Source organism: Microtus pennsylvanicus, chromosome 8 (assembly GCF_037038515.1).
Source record: "Microtus pennsylvanicus isolate mMicPen1 chromosome 8, mMicPen1.hap1, whole genome shotgun sequence".
Taxonomy (NCBI): Eukaryota; Metazoa; Chordata; class Mammalia; order Rodentia; family Cricetidae; genus Microtus; species Microtus pennsylvanicus.
The window spans coordinates 934,389-954,382 of record NC_134586.1 but is presented as its reverse complement, the minus strand read 5'-3'; the positions used below and the strand labels follow the sequence as shown (position 1 = coordinate 954,382).

The window sequence follows — 19,994 nt, the reverse complement described above, 5'->3', positions numbered from 1 at the left end:
GAAAGAAACATTATTAAGTTGAAATTCATTCAAAACCAGGAGTTTCATTGAGTTTAGTCTTTTTAATAGGACCACCACGATTATAATTAGTTAGGATCAAGAAAAGACTCAAAAACAAAGACTTCACATCCCATAATCATCTGGGGTACTACTCTCCAGCCAAATCCTCGGCTCTACTTAACTTTCAATAGTACCAGTATTACATTGTAACTAGTTTTATGACCTCAATCATATCGATGAGCATCTAATGTTGCTGCATCTCACTGTATGATGCACGCTATAGTTCACAAAAAAGGCTGAAAAGCGTGACCTGCTGCAAACATGGGGGCTCTTGTCTGTATAAAACCTTCCCTTGCCTTGTTTGTGGTTACACACATACAAACACAAAAACATCCATTCCAATATTCTTGAAATTTGTTTAGTCAATTTCCATAAAAGTCAAAAACAGGGAAGGGACTGCAGCTCAGAGGCAATCAATCCCGAGTACCACTTCAACCACGTTTGGTGGTGCACACCTATAGCCTGGGTACTGGAAAGGTGCCGGCAGGAGGAACAAGAGTTCAAGGTCACTGATGTTTATGTGGCAAGCTTAAGGCCAGGCTGGGTTTCTCAAGACCAAATCTCAAAACAGCAACAATAAACAAGCAAGCAAACCAAACAATCCCCTTATACCTAGTTAGTGCAAAACTACAGTCTCTGTGCTTGTACGCAGCATCCAGATTACCAGGCAGAATCTGCTCTAAATCATATAGTACAACTAGCGTTTTGTTGCTAGTGAACTGATATATTCACAGGCACAGATGTAAATCTATCCTTATTATCTTAAGGGGAGAACTGAATACTATAAAATGTGTAAAATCCTTTGCAGTCTTTGAATGTAAGAGAATTTGTTTCCCCTATGGAAGAAAACCAACCTGCTACAGCTGCTGAAGGTTCTACTGACTGAGGATCGAGTGATTAGCTTCTCTCAATATACATGACAAAAGGCAACATTAACAACATAACAAGGTTCCTCAGTCTAACAATTGTGAAGAACCACTGTGACAAGGAAAGAATTCCCTGCAAGACAGGTTCTTCAGCACTTGCATGCACTTTCTGCTTTAATATTATTCAAAGGGAAAAAAGGAAAATTGAGAACGAGAAAACTATTATCAGTAGGGACATTAAATATAGCAGTGGGCATAGAAACATACTTGAGGTTACTTTTCAAGTAACTAAATGTAGGAAATAAAAGCAGTTTCAGAAAAATCAATCTGAGCTACAGGGCAGCATCTACATGAGAATTATATTTTCATTTTCTATTGTTACTTGGGGACAGAATTAAAAACTAGATATAAAGATTAGTAAAAATACATTTTTAAAAAATATTTATTTATTTATTATGCATACAATATTCTGTCTGTGTGTATGCCTGCAGGCCAGAAGAGGGCACCAGACCTCATTACAGATGGTTGTGAGCCACCAAGTGGTTGCTGGGAATTGAACTCAGGACCTTTGGAAGAGCAGGCAATGCTCTTAACCACTGAGCCATCTCGCCAGCCGGTAAAAATACATTTTTAATGTTTAAAGCTTTCCCACTGGGGATACAGTGCAACTGTAGAGTGCTTGACTAGCACGGACAGAACCCTGGTTTACCCCAGCACTGTAGAAAGCCTGGTGTGTGGGTTAGAGAATGGTCCTGAGTGTGTGCTGATTTTGGGGAGCACTTAAGTTCGGCTTCCAGCACCTACACCAGGTAGCTCAGGTAACTCCAGTTCCAGGAGTATGTGATGTCTCTGGCCTCCATAGGCCTGCACTCGAGTGCACATAGCCCCACAAACATGAAATTAATTTAAAAATAAAAATAAAGGTCAGGTGTGGTGGTCCACATCTTTCATCCCAGCACTAGGGAGGCCAAGGTATGATTTCTGTAAACTGGAGGTCAGTCTGGTCTACACAGAGAGCTTCAAGACAGCCAAGTGTACACAGTGAGACCCTGACTCATAAAACTACTACCACCACAATAACAATAATAAATACTATTACTATTAAAAACAAACCAAAATGGGTATAGTGGGGCATGTCTTTAATCCCAGTACTTAGGAGGTGGGAAAGGGGAATCAGAAGTTCAAGATCATCCTTAAATACATGCCAGGTGAGGGAAGGCTGGGATGGATACAGGAGTTCCTGTCTCAAAAACAAAAGCAGAGGTAATCACTCTTGCAGAGGACCTGGGTTTGGTTCCTGGCCCCACTTCACAGTTGGTTCAGTTCACAACCAACTGTAACTCTAGCTACAAGAGATTCAATGCCTTCTGAGGGTACTGTACTCATGTGGCATATACACACTCAGACAGGCAGACACACACACAAAGCAAAACAAAACAAAACCAAAACAAAAAAACAACAGAAAACCACCTGGATGTGGTGGTGCACACCATTAATCCCAGGTCTTGGGAGGCAGAGGCATGCAGATCTCTGAATTCCAGATCACTCAGAGTTATACGGTTGATACTCTGTCTCAAAACAACAAAACATGGACAACAAACCAAGAAAAGCAAACCAAATAAATAAATAAATACATAACATAAAAGCAATAAGCCACTAATAAATATATATGAAATTGCAATCTTGTTTAATAAACACTGAATTTGGAACTAAGTACCTTCTCCACAGTTTTCTAATAGAGATTCTAACCTTCTAATTGGAGCTAACTTACTGGAAGACAAGACTACTATAAATGTAAACTAATAACATAACAAGAAACAGTTGTAAGCCAGAGTCTTAGACCATTCGTATTCCCAGGTGAGCAGGGGTTAGAGCAAACTGGTATGTATGAACAGTGGGAAGATACCCGAGCCTGGACATTAGGAGTCCTGTGTTCAGCTCTGCTCTGTATGTCCATTTAACTGTGGGCAAACTTCTTGCTCGTCAGCTAAAATGTCAAGTTAGACAAGAGAACCTCACAGTCTATGATGATGAGTGAGGGACCTTTCAGAAACACAAAATGTAGACCAGGAAAGTAAAATGGTGTGAAAACAAACATCTAGCAAAGAAAAAGTGATACTCAGCTACTTCTGCACTTGTGGGGAAAAAAGACTTAAAGTAAGAAAGAATTTACATTCCTCTCCCACTTAGAAGAAAAGCAATTTGTTATCGAGGATATATTCACACGTGCATGTGTGTGTGTGTATACCCACACATATACATACACACCCCAATGACTCGGGATTTGAATGTCGTTTTACTGTCAATAGCATAGAATTACTTGTGTGAGCACATTCTAGCACAAACAGGCAGAAAACACAAGATGAAGCATAGAGCAAAACATGCTACATGCACTCCTGTGTGTGTGCGCCATTCCAGAAACACCAAAGACAGGATTCAGGGACATCTTGGGAAGCACTTTCAGGGCAAAAACATACCAGGCAGCACTCAGAGAAGGACTTTTTAGGAAGCCGTGCAGGAGGAGTTGGGCCCTGATCCCACTCCCAGAATGCCATGGAGTTCTGACAGACCAAAAGTTCCCCCGAAGGCTAAGATGATGGCGATGTTTCAATGACAGAAAAGTAGAAAAAGGAAAAGGAACAAGAAAAAGAAAAAAGAAGCAAAACCTGCATGCATATGATAAGGTCACAGCACAGGAGAGGGCAGTGAAGGAAAAGCAATGGACAAGAAAGGCTTCAGTTTGGAATGATGTTTTCTGTTGTATTTCTACACATTTGAGTTTATGAAAAATTGAACAAGATTTTTGTTTGCATTTTTTGATCACAAGATGAAACAATTATTTAAACATAATTTGAATTTTATTTTCAATGAATACAAATAAAGCATATAGATCTATATCTAAAAACAGTTCTGGCACTTCTAAAAAAAATGGTCAGCAAGCCAAAGAGAAAGAATACATTAATATATCTTTACTTACTAACCTTAAATTATATTTGAAATGTAGATATATGTGTACCTCAATGTTGCTCCCTTCAGGAGACCTATTAACCGAAACTTTAGCCTGAACGCAGCTTCTATTAGATTTAACACTATTTTAGAGGAATAAAAGGACAAAACTGGAGAAATGCTTTCTGTTACACTTCAGCATGAACATAATATTTTAAAGTAAGATGACTGCACCCCGGGCAGGCAGACCGCATACCTCCCGTAGGTCATTGTCTAGTCCAATGTGCTCAGAATGCTGGCGCAGGCGTTCTTTCCGGCGCTGTGCTGTGGCATTTCGGCTCACCCAGCGACTGGAAAATAAATACACCAAGACAATATAGACTAAGGAAACCATCCAAATAAAAAGACATGAAGAAATAATGGGCTGGGCAGTGGTGACACAAGCCTATAATTCCAGCACGGAAGGCAGAGGCAGGAGGATCTCTGAGTTGGAGACCAGCCAGGTCTACAGTGAGTTCCTGGACAGCCAGAGCTACATAGAGAAATCCAGTCTCAAAAAACCAAAACCAACCAAAACAAAACAAAAACCAAAAACACCAACCTCCTTCAAAGCAACTACACAAAACCAAACCAAACAGCAACAAAACAAAACACCATCCAGAAAGAATGAACCATTCTGCACAGAAGGCTGACAGCAACTGTTTTGTTTTCCCTTTGGACAGTCTTGCTGTGCACTTTTGTCTGGCTTTGAAATCATGATCCTCCTGTCTTCTGTACAACCACCATGCTCAGTTCTTTCAATCAATTTTTTTCAAAATATGCTTAAAGTTATAATTTTAGATACCATTTAACTTACCCATTCAAAGCACTCAATCTAATGGGTTTTGGATATTCACAACCATCACCACAATTAACACTTTTTAAAAACTGAGATTAGTTACTGGAGAGAGGTCAGCAATTAGGAGTCCTTGGTGCCTTTCCAGAGAACCTGAGTTTGGTTCCAGCACCTGTAACCAGTGTCCAAGGATCTGATGCCCTCTGTCAGCCCCCACGGGATCCACTCTCACGTGACACACTCACAGACACAGACGCACACAAACATTTAAAGGGGAGGTACTAAGTGCTAGATACACATAATAAACATGATAACAAGTCAGACTTTTTTTTTTTGTTTTTTTGAGACAGGGTTTCTCCACAGCTTTTGGTTCCTGTCCTGGAACTAGCTCTTGTAGACCAGGCTGGCCTTGAACTCACAGAGATCCACCTGCCTCTGCCTCCCGAGTGCTGGGATTAAAGGCATGTGCCACCACCGCCCAAATTTTTGTAAAGACATGTGTAGCCCTGGCTGTCTTGGAACTATGTAGACTATACTAGTCTTGAACACAAGATTCCCTCTGCCTCTGTCTCTCCATGCTGGGATTAAAAGTGTGCACCACCACACCCAGATCAAGTCGGATCGTAACTCAAGTTTATCCCTGATTATATCAGATAAATGCAGGTCTCCTTGATGTGTTCCAAGTAAATATAGGTAAATATTTTTAGCAAAAAGAATATTTTCAAAGTTCATAATTTATAACACCTTAATTGCAGTGTCCTAAAAGAATAAAATAAATTTATGAGTTTCTACTTTAAAAGATTAGTTTTTACTTTAACTATGAATGTACATGTCTATGTGTAGGTATGTGCATGTGAGTGTAGGTGCCCATGCATGGCCTAAGACCCTCTGGAGCTGGAGTTACAAGTGGTTATGGACTGGTCTTGAAGCTGTGCTCCTCCTGTCTCGAACTCCTTTGTGCTAGGATTGCAATTCTCAGCCATCTCGCTTGCTATAAGTTGTATCTCTATTTTTAATGCTTATTATTCTTTTTTGTTTGTTTTTTTAAAAATAAAATAAATTTATTTATTATGTATACAATATTCTGTCTGTGTATATGCCTGAAGGCCAGAAGAGGGCACCAGACCCCATTACAGATGGTTGTGAGCCACCATGTGGTTGCTGGGAATTGAACTCAGGACCTTTGGAAGAGCAGGCAATGCTCTTAACCACTGAGCCATCTCTCTAGCCCCAATGCTTATTATTCTCATGCTTGAAAATGTTTTTTATTGTTATATTCATTTCATTGTTAAATTATTTTTTCTTCCTGAAGCAGTCTTTCTTTGTAGCCCTTGAATTTGCCTCAGTTACCCAAATGCCAAGATTACAGGTATGTACCATCAAGCTGGATTCACTGTTAAATCTTTAACCAAGATAATCCTCATATATACTAATGGTACAACCAACACTTACCAAACAGATGAATGAGAACTATAATGTTCTATAATGAACTATAATGGAAATAAAAGTTGCTAGGCCAACAGTGTACTCATTCATATCAAAGCGATTCAAACAACTCTAGAACATTTACGAGTAAAAGAAAACTTGAGACCTGGGGCTGTAGCTCAGTTGGCAGAATTCTCACCCCATACAAAACGCCTTTAGATTCCTCTCCAGAATTAAATAAAACAGAAGGCTGATCAACACCTGCAGTCCCAGTACTCGAGACACAGGCAGGGTGAGATCACACCTGCAGTCCCAGTACTTAGACACAGGCAGGGTGTCTGCATCACACCCTGCCCCTAAAAGGCGCAGGGACCATTGTAGAGGGAATGAAAAGACAACAGAAACCAGGGGCTCAGGAGAAAGGTTGTGAAGCTGCTTTCCACCAGGACAGGGCCATTTCACCAATGAACTCACACTGGCTGTGGCTGCCTCTGCCTGCAAGACAGTCAGAACGCCAGCATTCACCAAGTCCCACTTCTACCCAAAGAGCGGCTGCTGGAGGAGGGAGAGTCATGTTTCCTCAGGGCACATGGTCCCTGCTAGGTTGCCCATGCTCCAGAGGCTGGTCCTATCCTCTCTCATACTGCCAGCACTCATTAGACTCAGTGGTCTAAAATATAAATAAATGTGGACATTAGGAGTGTGTGTGTGTGTGAGTGTGTCACTCAGGCAGACACACGCTTACTTGTTATTGGCCGGTCCTGCCGCCAAGACGTCGGACTGCAGCTTTGGGAAGAACCCTTGCTCATATTTGCCTTGGCCGATTTTCATATCAAGTAGATGTGGGTGAATTGCAGTGTGATCCATTTTCATCAGTCTTTGCTCAATTGACTGTGCTATAAATTAAATTTATCATAAATTAGAGGCATTTCATTCCCAAAACGCTGTATCATATATTCATGCACCTACAGAAAACTGAAATAATCCCGTCACTCAGAAACAGATTTTTTACAAAGGCCATTGATAATCAGGAATATGACTTTAGAAAGATTACTTTTAAATAAATAATGAAAATATTATATACACATACACATGTCCACAGGGAACATATAGCAATGTAGCTTTTAGTAATTATACAGCCAGTGAATCCTGAACATTCAGAAATTATCATGCCTACTTCGTGAGGTCAGAGGTTGTATACTCTTAAGGCTTTCAAGGGTTTATGTCAATACTGAGAACCAGTTACAGAACCACAGCCAAACTCTTCAGCCTCTCAGTTTCCTCGCTCACAGAACAGCAGTGCACACCCGTCACTAGGACTGCATGTGAAGGCCTATCAAGACAAACACTGCCACATAGGAAAGACTCAAATGTTGGCTATTATTTACTTAACAGAATGTATTTCACAACCAGACAAGTCCAGAAAAATTCATAATTCTTTCAGAGAAACTGGTGTTAGGGTTGGGGAAACCTTTAATTTGAATGAAAAAACCCAGAGATTATGCCAGGCGGTGGTGGCGCACGCCTTTAATCCCAGCACTCGGGAGGCAGAGGCAGGTGGATCTCTGTGAGTTCGAGACCAGCCTGGTCTACAAGAGCTAGTTCCAGGACAGGCTCCAAAGCCACAGAGAAACCCTGTCTCGAAAAAAACCAAAAACCAAAAAAAAAAAAAAAAAAAAAAAAAAAAAAAAGAAAAACCCAGAGATTTAATTTCAAGACATGGAATTATATAACTAACTGTAAAACGAAGCAAACAAGTACTGTTTTAGCTATGTAAACTAGACAGCATCTCAGATTTCCTTTTTGTTTTTATTTTAGACAAAATCTTGCCTTAAACTACTGGTCCTTCTATTTTGGCTTCCTGGGTGCTAGGATTCAGACATGTTCCACTGTGCTCTGGCTTAACTATTTTAGTTAACAGCTAGAGACAGGAGGTGACGGGTAAAGAGGCAGCATCAGTACCAAGATGGAGATTAACACTTTTTTTCTAACACAAGGAAATAACAAAAATCTGCATCTTTTGAATGTCCATAAAAATAGAAATTCACAGAAGTCTGAAGAAAAGTATAAAAGCTTCTTGATAACACTAGGACTAGTCAATGATGTCTCAAAAAGAAAATTAGCTTCAGGCGGGCGGTGGTGGTGCACTCCTTTAGTCCCAGCCACTTGGGAGGCAGAGACAGGCGGATCTCTGAATTTGAGACCAGCCTGACCTACAGAGCAAGTTCTAGGATAGCCAGGGTTCCACAGAGAAACCCTGTCTTCATAAAAAGAAACAAACTTAACTTTGTGCTGTATAACTCAACAGTCTATCAAAGGCTGGCAAATATACCTGCTTCTTTTAAACTGCTGCACTTCTGATAGATAGAAGTCCGCAGGGTGGGTGTGGGCGCCCTTACGTTATACAACCTTATCTTCTCAATCCGAGAGTCAAAGACCCGAAGCAGAGGGTCCTTCTCTTCCCACTGAGACATGATTTTATTATCAATAAAGGTGGCGAACATCTGTGTTTCAATGAAGCGTGAAAGAAATGGCAGGTAAGGCTCAGGCTGGTCAGAGAGGAAGGATGCCTGCAATGAGATAATTAGCAAATTATTAATGAGGTCACCTTAATGTTATATAAGATGGACATGAAGAGTGTGTTAAGGTTATTATTCTTCAAACTTACATAAAACTGATGTTTGACATTTAAAGTCTTACAGATCTATTTGTTTTTCCTCTAAATTTCTAGGTTTTTGGTCACTTAGGACTTTAGCATTGATCTTACCTTTCAAACCTGATTTACATTGGTATCCTGATGACCATTATGCAGAAGAGAGGAATCATCAGTGAACGATGGTGGATAAGGCTATACAATGGACTGTCAATCACCCACTTCACCTACCATTACAGCTGGTTCTTCTTCCCAGGGAGTAATCTCTTCTGTTCCCTGTTCCTAGCCTAGAAATGGACCTCTAACCAAAAGGCCGCAAGATGAGCGAGTGACTATATATCAGATTATATACATATCAAAATTATATATCAGATATGTATATATACACATATATGCACAATAATTTGCATATGTTTATGCAAGAACTTAAAAATAACAACATGGAATTTGTGCCTATGGGTAAAATTCTTTTGATCGTCAAGCAGATGTTTTTCTAACTCAAGATTAAACTCCTTTCATACCTATGTTAACACAATTGTCTGTGATTTAAAGAGAGAAAACACTGCCTTAAAAAAGAAAAAATATACAGGGAATCTTCAAAATGATACAAGCTGTTCTTCCCTCTTACTAGCTTGCGAGATGCAATAGATTACAACTGGCTTCTACCTGAAGGGCTCACACTCTTGTTTTCCGTTCATGTATACTGCACGTAGGAATTCTAAGCTTGGTTACGACGAGCTGAAACTCATAAGTGAACTCCTATTCCAGCCGCTGGGTTGGTTTTGTTTTTCATTCTTTGACTCTTCAAAGTTAAATGCGGTGTCAGAGTCAGAGGAGAAAGGGGAAAGGTAGTTCCAACATAAAGTTGCTATTGTTAGTATTCATCAAGTTTCTTCCTAGAATATTTAATTTTTCCATTTATTAGTTCAGGGGCTTTTTAATAAAAGCTTCTTTACAGAGCCCACTTTTCAACTGAAAGCTTGCATAGTTTAATGTACTTATATAAGTACACATATCCATATCCAGATAGACTCACAGCAGTCTCTAGAAATCAGTTCGTCTCCTTAATGTTATTTCATAAACATCAAATTTACTTTTTATAGGACAGACATCCCTCCCTCTGAAAATGGGTCAAACATCAGCTTTTGATGTTCAGATTCTTGTGTCCTATAACATTTAAAATCACCCAGAAGTTGATTTTTCAAGACTACTCTGCCCTGCATATTTCCTTAGTGGAAAATAAGATGATTCTAGCTTTCTGGAATCCAACACGTGAATTCCATTTTCTTAGGGGTTATACAGAAAGAAATCCACTTCTAATATAAAACTACAGAGAATAAAAAAGAACAAGGTATTAGGATATTAACTTAAATCAGAATTTGAATTGCCTCAAAGATAGATCATGAATGTGTAAGATTAGTTCTTAAAGTGGAGAAAAGTATAATAAAAACTAAGCAAAAATGGGAACAGGTCCTAGAGCAGAAATATATTTAAAAAGTGGTTTCTTAATATTAAAGAAGTTTAATCAGGCATAAAGTACACCAGCAAATTCTGATGCACATAGTATATTATCCTACAAGAAAAAATATGATAACACCAGAAAATAATCTTTGATACTACACAAACATTTAATAAATACCTATTTGTCAGATGCTTCAAAATTAAACACTTAGCATCTTGGAGTGTAATAGCTCCTTTGGGAAGGTTTTTAAGACACATTCTAACAGCAGAACCACATTTGCGCAGTGACAGCGTCCCAGTGACCTAAGGGACTCCACAGACATCTCTCCTGCTTTTGTCTGTTGGAAGAGATCTGGGGTGCATGAAGAACACTGGAGGGGATAGAGCAAACCTTAGAGAGAAGCTTCAGAGGACAGCAAAAAGTTTCCTTCTCTAAAAACTTTGGAATATAATCTTAGACTAGCAGTCATGAACCCAAATTTACCCATTTGTTCTCTTTTAAGATACAGAAGATGTGAAATTAGGCTTATGAAACCTGTTAACCTTTAGATGAACAAGTTGGGTGTTACATCACTGGGTGAAGGCTATCAGTGAGAATCTCTTAGAAAAGGAATGGGCTTAAATTTTCTAGAGTTGGTCACGAAACAAGAGTAATCAAAACTCTTACGGGAGCAGAAGACTCATGAAGATCAAGATCATATATGTGATATAATAATTTAATATTCAATTCAAAAGCCAGTTTTATGAGCGGTCAATTTGCTCTTTTGAGACTGGTCTCGGGTTTCCCAGGCTGGTCTCAAACTTACTACGTAGCAGAGGGTGGTCTTGCACTCCTGACCCTCCTGCTTCTACCTCCCAAGGATTTGCTTTCTTGTGAAACTACTTTATCTAGCATAAAAAACTTAGTGGGATGGAAGAAAGGAAAAACCTGTGCTTAAAAAGTTAAAAAGACTAGTAATGTAGGTCATTGCAACCATAGAGAGGAAAACTATGGTTCTTTTTACTTTGTCAAAGTTCTGCATCTGCTCCCGGTTGGTCAGCCAGGCCTCCATGTCCTGGGCGGTCTGAATCACAAATGCTTCATAATCCGCAAACATCTGTATAAAGCGGCTGGCAAAGACCTCTCGTACTTGTACGTTGAGTTGGTAGTCCCTCAATTCTGCCTCTTCACACTGTAATTTCAAATCTTTTTCTTTTTCATTCAGAGAAGCTGAGAGGTCAATTTTTTCCACAGTCACACCAGTCCTATCAGCAAGAGCCTGGAGGCGGGCTATGGTTTCATTGCCCTTCATTAACTCGTACATGCTGATGTTGCTGGTGGGGACATTGCCATTCTTTCTGTCGTTAACCAGGTCTTTCAGAACCATGTTCTTCAGTTTGGTGGCACTCTCGCTACAATGGAGGCTGCCTTCAGGAGGAATCCCAAATTGGAGAAGAACTTCAGACAGTTCTTGGATAAAATCCACCTTATTGGGGAACTGTGGAAATTCTTCAGGCAATTCAATAAAATGGTTGTCAATATCCACAAAACACAAATTAGCCTGAAATAGAAAAAAAAAATCACAAATGTTTTGTGAAAATGTACAAGGCTGACTTATTAAAACTTAAATGACTTCAGAGGGCTCCAATATTGTAGATCCAAAGCCAAGTTATCTTGGGCTATATTTAGCCTTCTAAATAGCATTACTGTCCACCTGTGATTGGCCTAACATCTTTGTAAGTTAGAAATTTACCAATGAGACCCTTTAGCTCCCACCAACCTTGTGGAACTATTTTATCTGCATAAAATATTTAATGGCTAAGAATTGTCACAGAATATTTTTACTGCGAAGATATGTCTTTGCCAACGCACCTTCTGGTTGACTTATTAAAGAGCTGAATGGCCAATACGTGGCCAGAAGACAGGCAGATTTCTGAGGGGAAAGAGAGGAAAAGAAATCTAGGCACATGGATTCCTCCAGAGACTCTGAAGAAGTTGGAGAGACAGTACAGAACAGCGGCAACCAAGCCACATGGCAGAATGGAAACTTTAAAAGACAGGTTAACTTCTAAGAACTAATTAGGAACAAGCCTAAGCTAAGGCTGAGCATGTCACTGTTGGGGAGCTGGGGGTACGAAGACTTGTTAGAAAGAATGCCATCAAATACTTGAGGCTGTAGCAAAGCCTTCCCTGCTTTGCTGTAACCTGCTTACCTAAATTTTCCACCAAGGCATTTGAAAAATTCATGAAACTGTTACCACATTAGAACATGCTATTTAGTGTCATTTAAATCCTGGTTCTCAGGTAAAGATCACTCATATTTATCTCCAGAATAAATAACTCTTATTCCCTTTAAGGTGAGAACTGTGCTCCTATGGTGACAACTTGAAAAAAATTTAATGTTCTAAAATATTCTATTATAAACAGAAACAAAGTATACCATGCTTAGACAATTTTAAAAATACCAGACCCCAGGCTAGCCTTGAATTTGCTATATAGATAAGATGAACATGACACTGATCTACTTCTGCTTCCTAAATTTTCAGGCAAACACCAACCAGGCCTGGCTCAAAAATTATTTTTTTACACTGCATTTTGTGGTGGGTATGCATAGTGTGGAAATTGAGACTGGAGCCTTGGGTACCCTAAGAAAGTTCTCTTCAGTACTTCACACATTACTTTAGGCTCAGAATTTTATCTGTGAGTGAGATGTCAGGGATCGTGCCCAGGACCTTCATCACACTAGGCCTATGCCCCTACACGAAGTTACATAAACCAGCATATAAGGTCAGAGTCTTTTATTTGTTAGTTTTTTTCTAGCACATAAAATAACGTGTTTCATTATAACATTTTCTTTTTATTTTTAATGATTCATTTACTATGTATACAGTGTTCTGTCTGCATGCATGTCTACACACCAGAAGAGGACCTCAGATCTCATTATAGATCACCATGTGGTTGCTGGGAATTGAACTCGACCTCTGGAAGAACAGCCAGCGCTCTTAACTTTTGAGCCATATCTCCAGCCCCTCATCATGACATTTTCTACATTTATACTTTGGTCATGTTGGCCTGTCATTTTAATGTCATTTCCTTTCATGCCTTAAATATGTGTACGCATATTTTTAAATCTAGATTCTGTATGAGACTTTGTCTTCCTCTCAGTTGCCCTCTCAACCTTCCCATTAGGTCCTTCTACCATTTGTGTGTGTGTGTATGTGTGCGTGTATATATGTGTGTGTGTGTATGTGGGGGTATGTGTATGCATATATGTGTATGTATCTGTGTATATGTATATCTATATGTGTATCTACAGGTGTGCGCATGTACATATGGATATGTGTGTACATGTATGGATATGTGTGTATGTGTGCATGTATGTATGTATGTATGCAGCATGATTAATAAAAACCCAGAGACAGATACTGGGGTTTAACCTGAAGGTTACAAAAGCAAAACAGCCACTGGCTCTTACCTCTACGTCAGTTCCAAATGGTGGATCCTGCCTCCAGGAATCTCAGTATGAGACTGTCTGAGAGCTGTCTCCTCCTGTCTTATATTCCTCTCTAGGGCTGGGATTAAAGGTGTCCACCATTACCACCCGGATTCTATGACAAACTAGTGTGGCTGGGATTAAAGTGTGTGTCACCACTGTCTGGTCTGTAAGGATGACCAGTGTGGCTGATTTACTCTCCAATCTTCAGGCAAGCTTTATTTACTAAAATATAAATGAGCCTGGCAGTGTGGCGCACGCTTTTAATACCAACACTTGGGAGGTAGGAGCAGGTGGATCTCTGTGAGTTCAAGGTTAGCCTGGTCTAGAAGAGCTAGTTCCAGAACAGCTCCAAAGCTACAGAGAAACCCTGTCTAAAAAAAAAAAGGAATGAAATATCACTACATATATGTATGTATCTATGTGTGTATGTATCTGTAGCTGTGTACCTATACGTGTGTATATGTGTCGCAGGTATGTTTGTATGTATGTATGTATATATATATATATGTATGTGCCTGTATGTATGTATGTGTTAAAAATCTAAATTCCACATAAAGAAAACACACAATATTTGTCTTTCTGAGCAGGTTTATTTCTTTAACATGATCTCTAGTTCATCCATTTTCTAACAAACGACATATTTTCCCTTTTTGTGGCTGAATACATTTCCATTGTGTATGCAAGCCATATTGTTCTTTTTAGTACATCTGTTATACAGCTATACAGACTCCCTATCTTGGCTATCATGAATAGTGAATCAACAAACATGAATATGTAGGGATCTCTGTGGCGTTCAGTCTTAGATTCCTCTGGAAGAGATCTTAACTACTGAGCCATCTCTCCAGCTAACACAGCAAAGATGAACAAGAATGGCTGAAGGTGAGGACAAGACTGTGTGATCAACATTAGTGCTGCACTTTTCTTCCCTTCCCTCCCCCACCCCTCCCTAAAAGATAACATAACAAACAGCTACTAACATCTATCATTTTAAATCATGAGGTAAGGGGGTAGGTGGTTAATTACAAGTCTAGGCAGCTATATTAGCTACATAACAACTAAAATAATACTTTCCTGAACGTGACATTCTTATAACTATTTTTAGAAACTTTCTTCCTAGATTTAGTCATTTTATTTCAGAGTTTTCAGGGGAACACATTTAAGCACATTTAAGTCTCTTTGAAAAGACTGTTTTACTTTTATTTATTATTTATTTGCTTTGGTTTTTTGAGACAGTGCAATCCTAGCTGTCCTGGAGTTCACCTTGCAGACCAGGCTGACCTCAACCAATGGATAAGAAAAAACCATAGAGAGTAATAGAGAGTCAGGAGAGTGGAGAGAGAGATGCATAGGAAATAGAAGGGAGGGACATCCAGTTGGGAGTTTTGTAGGAGAAAGCGTGGACATCAGAGAGGAGGAAGGTCAGCTGGGTACTTTCTCTGCCTCTCTGAGATAGCAGGTTTTCACCCCAGCATCTTGCTTCCAAGTCTTTATTGGCAATATTTAACATTTGAGATTTTTTAAAAAATGTCTCTCTCTGTGTAGCTCTGGCTCTACTGGAACTCTCTATGTAAACCAGGCTGGCTTTGAACTCACAGACATCTACCTTCATCTGATTCCAAAGTGCTGGAATTAAAGGTGTGCAACACCACACCTAGCTTAAAATATTTTTATGTCCGCCTTCTTAAAATTAGGTGAAGCTGGTTATTTCATTTCACTGTAAAATGCTTCCAGAGAGAAAAGAGACATGTTGTTTACTTTACTTCTAAAACACTTAGACTCTTTTTTTCTCCCCTGAGACAGGGTTTTTCTGTGTAGCCCTGGCTGTCCTGGAACTCAAGAGATCTAGCAGTCTCTACCTCCCCAGTACTGGGATTAAAGGTATGCACCACCACATCTGGTCAATGATACTCTTTAATGTTTGGTTTCCACACAGAAACACTGCTTACAATGTAGTGATATTTTGTGTTTTAACAAATAAAGCTTGCCTGAAGATCAGAGTACCAGAGGGATCTCTGTTAGTTCAAGGCCACCCTAGCCTACACAAGATTGAATTTGTCTAAAAGAGAAACAGAGCTCACACAAAGGTGATCTCAGCACTTGGGATCCCACACCTTTAATCCCAGCACTAGGGAGGTGGAGAAAGGGCTGGGCCGAGAGAGGAATGTAAGGCGGGAGGAGACAGCTCAGTGCAGTCTGAGGTTTGGTGGAGACAGCTGCAGCCTGAAGACTGTCCCCACATTCTGAGGACAGGATCACTCGCCCCTTCAGTCTGAGCAGTGGAAGAGGTAAAAGGTCTCTCTAGTGGCCGGCCGCACGGCTTCTCTGATCCCTCAGCTTTCAGCCCCTAAAATCTGACTCGGGTTTTATTTATTAAAACCAATGAGAATTTGTGCCACATGACTTTTACAGCTGATTCGCTATTTCATATTATCTCACGGATGAGTTTGTGTATTTATTAAACAATGTTGAGATCATGATTGGAAAAAAACAACTAGAAAATCACAGACATCATTTTGAGAGCTTTTAGAAATTTTAACTGGCTTATCTTTAGGGTCAAATGATACAAGCAGACAGAGAAAAGTCTTCCAACTGTATGTATTGATATACTTTAATGTATATATTAAAGTATATCAACAAGTATTCATAGAAATCAGAAAGAACTTATATATTTAAATAAATTTTTTTCTATCTTTGACAAACAATTTATAATATATAATCAATAAAAAACTAAAACATTAAGTCTTTAAAAAAAAACCAAAAAATCCGTCTGGCTAATAAACTATTTCTTTTCCTTTGAAAAATGTAGAGTTTTTAATTCATGTCAGGCATGGTAGCGCACACCTTTATTTCCAGCACTTAGGGTGAATCTCTGAGTTTGAGGTCACCCTGGTCTACAGAGTAATTTCCAGGGCAGCCAGGGCTATACAGAGAAACCATGTCTGGTGGGGAGGGGAAGACGAATTTAATTATTTTGAACTGACAAGATACATTAACATAATTCGGAAGAAAACAAGAAAATTCAGGGAATAGAGAAGATGACAGCAGTCCCCCACTCTCTCCACAGCAGACACGACAATATGCAGGGTTCATATGGCCTCAAGCAAGCTGTTTCCCCTGAGGTGGACTGAATAGTTATGGCCCTCTTATATTCATACGTCTGACTGCTTGGCCCATTTAGAGTGTCACTATTAGGAGGTGTGGCCTTGTTGGAGTAGGGTCACTGTAGAGGCTGGCTTTGAGGTCATAAATGCTCAGGCTGGGCCTTGTGACTCAGTTTTCACTTCTGCCTGTGGATCGTAGAATCTCAGCTCCTGCTCTTGCACCATGTCTCCCTGCATGCTGGCATGCTCTGCCGTGATGACAATGGACTAAACCTCTGAAACCACAAGCCAGTCCCAATTGCATGTTTTCCTTTATAAGAGTTACAGTGGTCATGGTGTCTCTTCACAGCAACAGAATCCTAAGACATCCCTTTGAATCACAAAGTTAATTTTGGCAAAGCAACACGGATGTCTGATTATAGGATTTCTTCCTTCTTTCCTTCCTTCCTTCCTTCCTTCCTTCCTTCCTTCCTTCCTTCCTTCCTTCCTTCCTTCCTTCCTTCCTTCCTCCTTTCCTTCCTTCCTTCTTCCTTCCTTTTTTTGGGAGGGAGGTTTATTGAGACAGTGTACCTCTGTGTAGCCCTAGCTATCCTGGAACTTGCTCTATAGACCAGGCTGGCCTCAAAGTCACAGAGATTCATTTGCCTCCGACTCCTGAGTGCTTGGATTAAAGGTGTGCACCACCACTGCCTGGCCCTTGTATTCACTTCTTAAAATGAGAACAAGTTAAAGTGAAGCTCAGTTAAGAGGAATTTTATTAAGAAAGGTGATAATTAAATAGCTAATAATGTAATTAATCATTATGTTTTAAATAAGCCATATCATCCTCATCAATATTTCATTTCAAGGCTTTCCATTCCAATTTTGAGTAGCATTAACAAGAGCAAAAATTTAAATTTAATATGTTTTCAATTACTCTTGATTATTTTATTCCTAAATATTTAAAAATACAATTCAGAGAAAGAATAGTACCAATAAGCTAGAGGTTAAATTTCTGTCTCACAGATCATGCCAGCATTAAGAACGGCTAATCACTGGCCACAGCCGAAGATGGCAGGCAGTGACGTACCTGCTGTCTCCACTGTCCCGCTTGCTGAGACATATTACTTTCCATTCAATGGAGGTAAAAAATAAAATTTAACTCACTTAAAAATAATTTTAAAGGAATACTAAGTCTGGACTATATACTGCTTACGATGGCTATTCGTGGTTGTTAACATGACAACATCTGGAGCTAACTAAACACCAGAACGGAGGGCACCTGTGAGGTAGTTTTGCTTACTCTGAAGTGGAAGATCCACTTACAATCCAGATCTTCAGAGGTGGGAAGACCCACTGCTAATCTGGGCCATGCCTTCTGCCGACATAAGGACAAGGAAGAAGGACGCCTCTTTCTCTGACTGCTTGCTCTCATCCTGCTAGCAAGTCTATTCCTTCACTGGCATCAAATATACATACATACACATATGATTGATATGTATATATGATGAATATATATATATACATATTCATTCTATAAATTCTATTACTTTAGAGTGCCTTAATACACTGCTCCAAAACCAAATTTATAGCATGAGGATGAAGAAAAAGTTAAATTATTTTAGGAAATGCATAGCTGTGAAATTTGTCACCGTCCTCTTTGAAGTGTATCTAACTAGTAGTTGTGCTGCATCGAGCATCAGAGAAATCGTTTGCAGGCTAGGGCTCAGGCCCTAACCAACGGTACCGGGAAGATTCAGGGTAACTACTGCACAAAGACAATGTTATGTAATAAAAGCCATGACTGAAGTCAACAAACGCTTTACCTCTTGTGGAAGTTCTAATTTAGACCGGTCAGTTCCTTCTTTTGATTGAAGACCCATCAGGTAAGGGACGGGGGCATCGAGAAAATGCAGCAGAGAGGCAGGGAGGATGGGCACATAAACATGCTGCCACTGAAACGGGAAGAGGAGTGTGGTGATGCCTTCCGCCACAGTCATCAGGCGCTGGTAATCTGTGTGGACGAGAGGAAGGAAAGGGAAACAAGGGCTGCAGCTAACAGAAAATATCAGAAAAAATTGTGCTAAAATACATATTTTTGTACTGGAGAGATGGTTCACTGGTTTAGAGTACTTACTGCTCCTAGAGGACCTGAGTTCAATGCCCAGCACCCATATGATGCCTAACAAAAATCAGCAACTTCTGTTCCAGAGGATCTGACCCCCTCTTCTGACCAGGCACACGGTGCACACGGACACATGCACGCAAAATAGTCATATACAGGATCACGGAGGAAGATGGCCAGTTCTAGCTCATCACAGGTAGCGAGTTAACTTATTTCACCTGAGTAGCTTGCACAAAGTCTGGGGGCAGGATCACGGCTCTTCCGGGAAGCTCTGGACCTGAGTCGTTTGCATCCTCTTCCTTTACAGACCACAATTCCAGAGCTGGGAATCAAAGGCATGTGCCATTATGCACACACAGCCCTGAATTCTCTTAAAATGTGGAGGAATCAAAACCTAATAAATTGGGGCTGGAGAGATGGCTCAGTGGTTAAGAGCATTGCCTGCTCTTCCAAAGGTCCTGAGTTCAATTCCCAGCAACCACATGGTGGCTCACAACCATCTGTAATGAGGTCTGATGCCCTCTTCTGGCCTGCAGACATACACACAGACAGAATATTGTATACATAATAAATAAATAAATAAAACCCTAATAAATTGTTTTTGCTCTCTAGCCTTCTGAAAAAGTACAACATTGTTGCCATGAATCACTTTCATATATATATATACACACACACATACACACACACACACAATCTCCAATTCAGAGGTTAATTTTTCTCTCCTTGTGTAGATGATCATGGCTACAACTTTGATAATCTGATTTTTTTAAGATAATCTTATTATTTTAGTGCTTATTTTGTAAGTATAAAAAAAATCAGAGCTGTGCAGGCGGCGGGCGGCTCTCCTATCTCTCTGTGACCTCCGCTGAGGCCTGCGGTGCTCTTGGGTTCTTCTGCAGAGCTACCCTGTTGCAGAGCAGGGAGGAGAACCTGCTGGGATCCTGGGTAGAACTGCACTTCAGGAATGGGAACAGGAGCAGTGTTCCAGCCTCTGTCTCCATTTATAAAGGGGATATGGAAAAAAACACTGCTGGATGCTCAGCATGAATCTGGACAAAGTAGCTCCA

General features: G+C 40.0%; 1 protein-coding gene across 4 annotated transcripts in view; it reads right to left on the bottom strand.

Annotated features, from left to right (window-relative positions):
* Dennd5b (DENN domain containing 5B) overlaps positions 1 to 19,994 on the bottom strand; it is a 117,399-nt gene that overhangs the window by 47,007 nt on the left and 50,398 nt on the right. For all 4 annotated transcript variants that reach the window (XM_075982219.1, XM_075982220.1, XM_075982222.1 and 1 more), the window contains 5 exons: positions 18,629 to 18,816; positions 11,251 to 11,787; positions 8,465 to 8,702; positions 6,878 to 7,028; positions 4,129 to 4,222 (listed from right to left, as the gene is read on the bottom strand). In XM_075982219.1, the coding sequence (XP_075838334.1) occupies positions 4,129 to 4,222; positions 6,878 to 7,028; positions 8,465 to 8,702; positions 11,251 to 11,787; positions 18,629 to 18,816 (1,208 nt within the window). The remainder of the gene's footprint in view (positions 1 to 4,128; positions 4,223 to 6,877; positions 7,029 to 8,464; positions 8,703 to 11,250; positions 11,788 to 18,628; positions 18,817 to 19,994) is intronic.